General features: G+C 39.9%; 2 gene segments (V, D, J or C); one reads left to right on the forward strand and one right to left on the reverse strand.

Annotated features, from left to right (window-relative positions):
* Window positions 1-5,213: 5,213 nt before the first annotated feature.
* On the reverse strand, window positions 5,214-6,488 carry LOC120739436. The segment is given in 2 exon segments: window positions 5,214-5,756; window positions 6,448-6,488. A coding segment is annotated over 1 exon segment (264 nt).
* Window positions 6,489-9,131: 2,643 nt separating this feature from the next.
* Window positions 9,132-9,646, forward strand: LOC120739435. The segment is given in 2 exon segments: window positions 9,132-9,183; window positions 9,291-9,646. Coding segments are annotated over 2 exon segments (375 nt in total).
* Window positions 9,647-11,012: the final 1,366 nt, after the last annotated feature.

An 11,012-nucleotide genomic window follows, 5' to 3' on the forward strand; every position in this document is an offset into this window, starting at 1 on the left:
ACGAGAGGAACCCCTGTCGTTTTGAGACGTCATCCCCCCGAACTGCTGTTTTGTGAGGGCTTGTTCTGCGCTCACAGACGGACTGACAGCACGCAGCAACGCCGGTCTAATGATGTTAAAGATCCCAAAGCGAATAACGAGCATTACCTGGTTAGCGATGGCACTTCGCTCCGCTCTGCAGGCCTACTTGTTTGTTCCTAGAGTATTTAAAAGTAGAATGGCGGCACAGCCTTCAGTTTCTAAGGCCCTCTTCTGTGGAACCAGCTTCCAGTTTGGATTCAGGAGACAGACCACTATCTCTACTTTCAAGATCAGGCTTAAAACTTTCCTTTTTCTTAAGCATTATGTTAGTGCTGGACAGCTTGACCCTTAGTTATGCTGCAATAGACGTAGGCTGCAGGGATTCCCATGATGCATTGAGGTTTTCCTTTCCAGTCACCTTTCTCACTCAGTATGTGTTAATAGACCTCTCTGCATTGAATCATATCTGTTATTAATCTCTGTCTCTCTTCCACAGCATGTCTTTATCCTGTTTTCTCCTCTCTCACCCGAACCGATCTCAGCAGATGGCCTGAGGGTTCAGCTTTTTTTTTATGTGTGTATATGGATTCACTAAAATTCTTTAAATGTGTTTTGAACAATCATCATCAGATCAACCAAACTCCCTGTTGGAGTCAGTCTGATGATTTCCATAGAGAGGCACTTTGCATCAGCAGCACCATGCTCCAGTGCTCTGGGAGAGTTTATGGTCCTGAGAGTTGAACACTGGATGACTGACAGCTGTCCTTCATCACAACAGAAGCCACAGAAATCCTCCTCATCAAAAACATGACTTTGATCTGCCTCCTCATCTGGACTCTCCTCTGCTGCTGCTTCACAGGTAAAGTCCAGAGAATCAAACTCCTCTCTATCAACATCTGTCCCTCTGAAATGAAGCCCACAAAACCATGAAGCTGCTTTATGTTTTTGTCTCTGTGTCCTCAGAGTCCAGAGGACAGATCACAGTGACTCAGCCTGGAGCAGTGAGCTCTGCTGTGGGAGCAACTGTGACCATCAAGTGTAGGACCAGTCAGGATGTTAATAACAACAACTATATGTTTTGGTACCAACAGAAAGATGGAGACGTTCCTAAACTGCTCATTAACCGTGTTCATGAGAGAATATCAGGGATTCCAGCTCGTTTTACAGGCAGTGGATCAAACTCTGACTTCACTCTGACCATCAGTGGAGTCCAGGCTGAAGATGCAGCAGTTTATTACTGTCAGAGTGAGATCCACAGTCAGTATGTGTTCACACAGTGAAAAACAGTCGTACAAAAACCTCCCTCAGTCAGACTGAACAGAAACTGAACTGACTGCTGCAGCTGGAAGATACTGCAGAGACTGATACAGTTCACTGAGGACACACACACACACACACACACACACACACACACACACACACACTTTACCATATTCTCCATGTTCTTTAAAGCAACCACCAAATGATTTCAATATTTTAAACCCTTTTACAATATCCATGAATGAATCTCGACAAAATGAAAGACAGTCTTTCTAATGGAAATTCCAAAGACAGCAAGACAAAACATGAGTGACCTACTACTAGTAACCCTACTGTACCAACATGAACACGCAGTATATAAAAGAAATCTGGGGAAGCTCCTAAACTGCTGATCCATGATGTTACCTCCCGTCAGTCTGGAGCTGACTTCACTCTGACCATCAGTGGAGTTCAGGTTGAAGATACAGGAGTTTATCACTGTGAGCAGCATCACAACTACCCACTCACACAGTGAAACAACACTGTACAAAAACCTCCCTCAGCTGGAGAGGAACCGAGAAGAAGAAAATCTGAATCAGCAGCTGCTCAGAGACATAAACTATTTCATCATTTAATAATAGCTTCAATTAAACAATTTGCAGTTATTTGATTTTAAATTTTTTTATGTTCAATTTTATCACATCAAATCAGAACAACAGTTACTTTAAGATTTTTATATTTTAGGTAAAGACACTACAATAATGTTCAATGAATTATGGTATAAACCATTAAAAAAATGTATGACTACTATATCTCTGGTTTATAGAAAATAACACCAAATATTAAACTTCTGATAAAATGAGACCAATGCAGACTGTTTTGCGAGAGTTTGAGTTTTACATTATTGATGAACTTTGATTTTGCCATTATTTATCATTTCTAGTCTTCTGGTTTCTGTCTCTGTGTTCCCTAGTTGCTGTGCCTCATCTGTCAGCTGTATCCCCTTGTCAAGTCTGTGTCTCTGTGTTATGTTTCCTGTTTTACTTTGAAAGTCTGTGTCTCATGTTGATGTGTCTGGTTTGCCCTGATTTGTCCCAGCTGTGTTTCCCTCCTGTCTCCCATTCCCTGATTGCTCCCTCTGTGTATTTGAGCCCTGTGTTTACTTTGGTCTGAGTTGTGTTCTCTCTGCCTGCCTACATTCAAGTTCAGCATTAAAGCTGTTTTGAGTTCATGTTTTTGCAGCTGTGTATCTGCACACACACACACACACACACACACACACATTTGCTTCCAATCTAAAAATAGTTTCTTTTTCTCTTTTCCCTAAAAATTAAGTAAAAATCAGTCAACATGTTCAACAAGTCGAATAGTTATAGAGAAAACTCATTGTGACCTTTGACCTCCATTCCATACTAGAACCACCATAATATCATCTATGATTTGTTAAATTTTAACAGTTATCAGTAAAATAAGACCTTTATGTTAAAATATATGAAAATAAAATCAATAAATATCATACAGCTCAACATAAAAAATAAAGTTTAATTCAAATAATCTAAACATAAATTTGAGGCTCAAAAACAAACACTCTGTTTACACAGTGAAAATCTGTCGTACAAAAACCTCTCAGCTGAAGAGGAACTGATCTGAAGCAACAGCTGCAGAACAAACTAAAAGACTGGGAGGAACGATTACTTTAATATTTACTGTGGAATTTCATTTGTGTGCACTCACAGTTTAACATTCATAAACTTATTGAATACGTTGTTAGTAATGTTAGGTTTTGTATTGTTGATTGTCATTTATGCTTAGAAATATTTAACCATATATGCTTAGAGGTGTATAATCAATTGTGTAGTGATAGGACTGTGATCTTTAGCAGGCTGCAAAGGCTTGGTGTGTATTCCACACTAGAATGCACACCCACATCCTGGGAGCACGAGAGAGGTCGTACCTTCTCTTATTGTTTCATGGTAGGATTAACGTAGTTGCATCTGTTCTAGTCTAAGTGCTTTTTGTTTAGATGAGCTGCAGGACTTCCTCACCGTGTTATCTAGGGTGAGGGGGAGGCTACCCTCTTCCTGACCAAGGATGTATGACCCTTTGATCAGCAGTAACACACACACACACACACACACACACACACACACACACACACACACACAGTATTCTTTGTTCACATGTATACCTATGTAAGATGCTATATGTTAATGACCCTATGCATATTCATGTAACCACAATAAAAGGAGTGCTATGGGGAGCCTGGCTGAGAGTCTGACGGAGGTCAAGTGGTGGGACGACACTTGGCTCTAGGCAGGTCTCCCTCATGCATGAGTAACACGAAGAACTTTGGTGCCTTGTGTCTTGCTTTGCTGTGTAATTATATTGTCTTCAACGTTCCAGCGGATGGGTTCAAGCTACAAACCTATCAAGTAACATGAAAAAGAAATGAAGTGGTGTCCCCGAATAAAAAGATAAATGTTTAATGAGTCACAGAATACAGACACAACACTGGCTCCAGATGTTTAACACATTAACATTATTTTTAGATGACTGATGTTCTCTGCAGCCCATCAGTCTGACTCATTCTTAGTTTCTACATTTATAACAATAAGTTCAGATGAAAAGACGTAGCTGGAAGGTCCACAAAGAAAAAAAATGTTGTTTTTGCTCATTAAAGATTTTTATATTAATCCAAGTTGTAAAATATAACAAGCTGTCATTAGAAATACAAATACTGTTGTCAGTGTTTCTGCACTGATGAGCAGCTCTTTTCTATTTGTAAGCTGTTAAATATTAAACTGATCCTTCTGTGGAGCTCAGCTGCAGTCCTTGTTATCACACAAATCCAGAAAATCATTGTAGTCACATCACAACTAGTGTCTATAATATTCTGATATTCTGCTGATTAACAAATCAAGCAGGCTGTTATAACAGTGATTGTAGGGGATGTGTTCAGTGAAGATTTAGCCTCATTTGGATATTTCCAGCACAAACGAATCACTGTTACTGTTGTAAAAACCTAAAGTTATTTAGTCAGTTTCCAAAGTATTAATGTAGACAGAACAAAGAACTAAAAAGTTTCTCTTTAAATAATATCTTACTAATGCTTAAAAGTGTGACATTAATATAAAGTCCTACCTAAATCTGAAACCAATGAAAATAAGATGTGATCATCCTCCTGACAGACCGTGGACTTTTTCTTGTGTTAAGAGGTTTAGTGAAGTGAGTTTCTCTCATTTTGCTGTGAACACTAGAAGAGATTAACTTCTATATAAGTTGATTAAAGCAGACCTGTAGTCTCTCATCTGCCTGCATTCCTGTGTTTGTTCTGTTAGTCTGTTCTTAACATCATGTCCACTTCAAGCTCAATTCTGTCGTCATTATTTGAGTCCAGTTGTTGTCTCGCTGCCTTCTGTGAGTTACTCAGCCTCTGTTTTGTGTGCTTTAACTCTCAGACTCCTGATCTCCACCTCATCCTGACAATTAGAGATCCTCAGCTAAGTCTCCACCTGCTTCACCTCTGCCACCACCAGCTTCTAGACTCTTCTCTGCTTTGTTGCCTCGTCAGAGTTTCACTGCCAAATAGTTCATTAATCAAACTTCAGTAAATCTTCATTTGAACTTTATTTAGATAAACTCTGTTTAAACATACAGATGACACCCTGCTCTTTAATTTTACTTATTAGGTTTTAGATCAGACTAAAATGTAGATCATAAAACAGCTTTGAGACTAGAAATTATGAAGAGCACACAGATAATCTATGGTTGACATGACCTCAACATCTTATAGAGAAATATTTAATATGTGGATTAAAAAATATATTTAACCATTTTCACTGCACATTACACTTGATGTGTCTGTTTACATTTTTATTTTGGTCTGTTTTACAAATATTACAAAATCTTTATTTTTTAATGTGCATTTATTAAACTCACAGAGTCAAAGAACATGTTTTCTCATTACATTTTTATTCTTTTAAGAGTTTGAAATATCAGCTTTACAACAGACACAAAAGGATGAAACTAGAGGAGATTGTTGCTCTGATTGTTGTCATTATGAGATGGAAACATGACTGTTTGATGCTTTTTTAAAAATCTGCAAACAAAAAGAAACAGAGAGAAAGAGGAAAAACAGCATGAAAGACTCAGTGACTGACATCAGGACTGGGAACACTGGTCTCTCATCAGTATCTCTGAGACCAGAGACTGGGAGCCCTGGGTGGCCTCACAGGTCACAGAGCCCACCTTCCCCCACTGGTCTGCAGTGAGCGTCAGGGTGCTGCTCCAGCTGTAGAGGCCGTCATTCTGCAGCACTCCAGGAGTCCTGCTCTCCTCCCCTCTGATGCTGCTGCTGCCACTGCTGTCGCTCGTCTTCCAGGACAGACTCCAGTCTGAGGGGAAGCCCTTGTTGGCCACACACATGAGCGTGGCCTTCCCCTGCTCCAGCTCCTTGTTGGAGGGACCCAGCACCTTCAGGGCGGGGCGGGTATCACCTAGGAAACACCAATCAGCTTAGAGGACAGGAACCACAATTTGAATTTCTCCGTTAAGAAGTTTCTGTCAGGTGTTTTTTCTGCTCCACCAGTCATTCACTCACACATTGTTTCACTTCCCTTTAAGAAACCTCTCATGCATATCAGCACAGAGAGAATCATCACACAGTTTGAGCTGAAATATGTTCAAACTACACTGGAAATAAAAGAAGCAGATGTGGAAACATTTACAGCAGAAGTTTGGCTTTAAAATGATTAGAAGTCTAAATCATGGACGACTGAAGACATTAGTGGACACAAGCACAGAGCAGCTACTCATTCATATAGATTTGAAATGTTATTGAACAGCTCACATGATTTCAAACTAAATCTGAAACATCTGACACGATAAAAACATCAGAAAGCAAACTTTAACTCATCCAAACAGCAGCTGATGTGGTGGAAATTTACAAACTAATCATAAGATGATGAAGTTTACTCTTGTCTACATATTTTTTACTGTGACAGAAATGTAGATTCAACAAGAGAAACTCGCAGAGCTCATCTGAATTAGTCCAGTAAAAAGGACAAACATCAAAAACTCAATTATTTTAATAAAAAAAATACTTTTGTCTCATCTAAGCAGCCTAACAAATAATTATTAAATAAAATGACACAATATTTAATAATAAACACAGTTTAATTAACTTACTTCCAACATCCAGTCTGGTTCCTCCACCAAAAGTCCACCACAGTGAGACAAACTCATTGAGGCGCCGTACAAAAACCTCTGACTGTAGAGAGACACGGCTCTCTGACTCTGAAACAAACAAACTCAACAAAATCATTCATTGTTTGTATAATTTAATTTTATTATAATAGTGTAATTAAAACAAATAAAGCCCATTACAGCAATATTTAAAGAATCTGATTTCAAAATGTAGATTTTACAGCTTACTTGTGAAAACATCTCTTGAAACCTGGCACTTATTTTTTCACAGCTCTAAACACTGAAACTAATTCTCAGCCTAAAACGCTTCAAAAACACTTCAGATTCATGTAGTTATGTTTTGAATTTCACAAAAATATTAAGTTCTGGAAACTGTACCAGCATTTTTTTCTATATATATTTTTTTTTATTTCCGAAGGAACATGTCCATTGTTAAGACGCTGCTTACACATACAGGTTATTTTTAATGAGTTTGTATTTCTATTTTGGAATTCTGTCTACAAATAATGGTGTTTTAGGAAGCTTTGAAAATCCCTTCCAGGTAGAGAAGACTGTGCTCTGTGCTGTTCTCACTGTGAAGGCTTCTAACTGGTAAACATTACCATTCAATTCGGGTTTTATCACCATGTGTTGCTTTGGTTCACTTTTGACATGTTTCACACACACACACACGTTTTCAAACGACTTCACTGACATTTATTCGTGAACAGTTAAATGAACTCCAGTAAATGTTTCCCCATCACTGCTTTTCGCAGTTGCTTTGGTGAAAGTCTTACATCAGGAACGTCATTCTCACCACTCTTGATGCAGCTCTCAAAATATGTAAGGCCTTTTTCACCACACAGACTCATCTATGCAAAAGACACTTCATAAAACACTTTCACCGTCGTTTTAAGACATCAAAACAGGTTTTTTTGTTTTGTTATTTTTCTCAAAACCTCACCTACTTTGGAAAGAGTACTGCAAAAAACGTAGGCCTAATGTCACAAGGGGCCAAAGGCCTGTACGAAACTGGACTCAAGTGCTGGACCACATGTGGAGACGGTTGAGTTTGCTTCACACAAATCTTTATTTGGCACAAAAACACAGAGTTATACTTGACGTGGGATTCCTGACAAGAAAACATAGCGTGGTGGCCTAAGGTGGCGTGGTGATCAAGAGGGAGAGAGGAAAAGGGGGTTAGTGGGTTCACAGACTTCTCCAGGTGTGGTTGAACTTTAAAGAGGAGTATGGCTTATGTTGCAGGTGGAGTTGGTGGTACTTTGAGGGGAGTAGGTGAAGGTCCAGGTGAGCTGAACAAAGTTAAGATGAGCTGACCTGAGCTCCAAGGGATCCTGTGAGAAGCAGTGGGAAGAGGGCAGCAGGTGTGATATTGAAATCCTTCCCAGGAGACGGAGCATGAAACTGCAGTGAGTATGGCCGAGCGCATAGACTTGGGCAAGGAGCATGAAGCATGGTAGCCTGTTAGCACCGAGGGTAAGTTGGCAAACTAGCAGTGAAGAGACGGCAACGCTGGTCTTAAATATCCTGAGTAGGTTGCTCCAGATTGGCTCCATGTGAGGAGATGACGGCTCTGCCCAGGGGCAGACACAGGAGAACATGGACTTAGTGGAAATTTACCAGCAGCTCACCCGGACTGTGACAGCTAATGAGAAGTTTAAAACTGTTTTCAGAAACAAAAATCAAGTCTGATGTTTTTTTTTTGTTTTTTTAACCTTACAAAACTGATGAAATGGAGAAAAGCAAAATAATACTCATTAAACTATATGTGTGTTCTGTTCACATCATCGACACATTCTCAGCCTGGCTGGGGGGCTTCTTTGCCCAGCCTGGAGGCTCCCGGTGCAGACGGCTCCCTGTGATAGTGTTTCCTCACCTGGCTCATGTAAAGATTGATTGATTGATTGATTGATTGATTGATTGATTACTACAGTGCCGTGATCTTCCTCATGCTGTGTGTGTTTTGTTAGATTCTTCCCAGTTTAGGTTTTGTGGAGTTTTCTGTTCAGCAATAAAAGCTGCCATTTTGACTTCAGTCCTGTTTCCAGTGAGTTTGGTTTGGGTCCAATTCCTGCCTGGACACAGCCCGATCACGACAGTTGTGAGCTGTGAGTTGTGGATCAACAAAGTAACAAATCCCGTTATTAGTGTAGAAACAACAGCAGTGTGTATGTGTGTATAAAAACAACGAGAAAGGCTAATTTGATTGGGGAAAAGCATCACTGATTTGAGAACTGCACCAAAGCGACTGAGAGAAATTGTAATATATGTTGGAGGTGGATGGTACTGGAGGAAATCATGTTGTATCATGATGTTTGAACCATATTTAATTTTGGATCACAGCCATCTGAATGGTGTCCTACAGCAATATTTTAAAATTGACATTGAACTTATTTTAAAAATAATCAATTAGTAGTTCTTCAAACCCATCAGGATCTGCGTGGCGTACAGAATGTTGTAAAAACATGTAGTGAAGTCCAGACCTTTACTTTTTCACATTGTGCCTTTAAACTTGGTCAGATGATTTCCATAGAGAGGCACTTTGCATCAGCAGCACCATGCTCCAGTGCTCTGGGAGAGTTTATAGTCCTGAGAGTTGAACACTGGATGACTGACAGCTGTCCTTCATCACAACAGAAGCCACAGAAATCCTCCTCATCAAAAACATGACTTTGATCTGCGTCCTCATCTGGACTCTCCTCTGCTGCTGCTTCACAGGTAAAGTCCAGAGAATCAAACTCCTCTCCTCTATCAACATCTGTCCCTCTGAAATGAAGCCCACAAAACCATGAAGCTGCTTTATGTTTTTGTCTCTGTGTCCTCAGAGTCCAGAGGACAGATCACAGTGACTCAGCCTGGAGCAGTGAGCTCTGCTGTGGGAGCAACTGTGAGCATCAAGTGTACGACCAGTCAGAATGTTTATGGCAACAACTATATGTTCTGGTTCCAACAGAAAGATGGAGGAGTTCTGAAACTCCTCATTAAGTATGCTAGCACTCTAGAATCAGGGATTTCAGATCGTTTTACAGGCAGTGGATCAAACTCTGACTTCACTCTGACCATCAGTGGAGTCCAGGCTGAAGATGCAGCAGTTTATTACTGTCAGAGTTATCACTGGCTGAACAGTCAAGCTGTGTTCACACAGTGAAAAACAGTCGTACAAAAACCTCCCTTAGTCAGACTGAACAGAAACTGAAGTGACTGCTGCAGCTGGAAGATACTGCAGAGACTGATACAGTTCACTGAGGACACACACACACACACACACACACACACACACACACACACACACACACACACACACAAAGCTATAGTGAAACAATATTTCCAACATAATTACTGGATTGTCCCATTAGCAGCAGGTTCTCTAACTATTGCAAACAAGAGCTTAATAACATCTAAAACTAGACGGCGTTGTTTGAAATGTGGAAAGAAACTGTCATTTTAATAAGTCACTAACTTTAAGCTGATATTCATGTCTAAAGTTGCTTTAGTAGTTAAGTGATAAGACTGAGTTTGTGTACCTGGCCAAAAAATAAATATATATTTAGTGTAAGAATGAATAAGATTACAGACTTTGTTTTACAGACTCTTCACTTCATGGTGACTTGACTATATTATGACTCTTGTTATTTTACAGGAGATGAAAAAGTGTGTCTGTGTTTTGTCAGGCTCGTCAGTGATCATTGCTCATCTGCCTTCACACACATATGACCTTGAGTGAAATCCCCTTCTTAATCCAGAGGGTGATGTCAGCCCACCCTTTGCAACTATAACAGCTTCAACTCTCCTGGGAAGCCTTGCCACCAGGTTTAGGAGCAGGGCCGGCTGTACGCTGGGGCAAGAGGGGGCCACACCCCTTTAAGCCAAGCTTTTAGAAGTTGAGAAAGAAAATAATAGATTGCCCACAAATTGAATATCGACAAGAGTTACTACAGTAAATTTCCCTGAAAAAGGCACAAATGAGATGATAGGTTTCACGTCTCGTTCGCTCTTTCACTCTGTGTCCTGTTTGTGCGCAGGCTCACAGCACTCGGCAGAGAACACCCACTCACCCTCCCCCCAGCTAAACATCTAATCACTGTTAGTATGTAAATAACCCGTGTCAGGTTTTTCAGTGGGCAGGGCAGAGCAAATGTGACCAGCTAATTTCTGTTGTCAAAATTATAATGACTGTAACTGATAGTGAATTATTTTAATGTTCTTCATTGTATTTGTTAGAAATATATAAATATTTAATTTTCCTTTAATTGAAGGACTTTTTTGAGAAACTTGGTGGAGCGGAAGTAATGTTGAGAATAGACTCGTTTTTTAGTGACACAAAGCGAGTAAAGCACAGGTGCACCGCGGGTGTTGCTGTGATGTCTCTACATGTAACTGCCTTTATTTAAATTAGCTCTCATGAGGACGATGCTGAACGATCCTGTTGGGAAACTTGGAATAAATCATCTAAACAAACAACTTGTCCACGTGGTGGCTGATGGGAGTAACAGTGACTCGTGAGATTATTAACAACTGAAAAATACATCTACATTTGTACAGTGAGT

This window comes from Simochromis diagramma, unplaced genomic scaffold (assembly GCF_900408965.1).
Source record: "Simochromis diagramma unplaced genomic scaffold, fSimDia1.1 OVJJ01000472.1, whole genome shotgun sequence".
NCBI classification, from domain to species: domain Eukaryota; kingdom Metazoa; phylum Chordata; class Actinopteri; order Cichliformes; family Cichlidae; genus Simochromis; species Simochromis diagramma.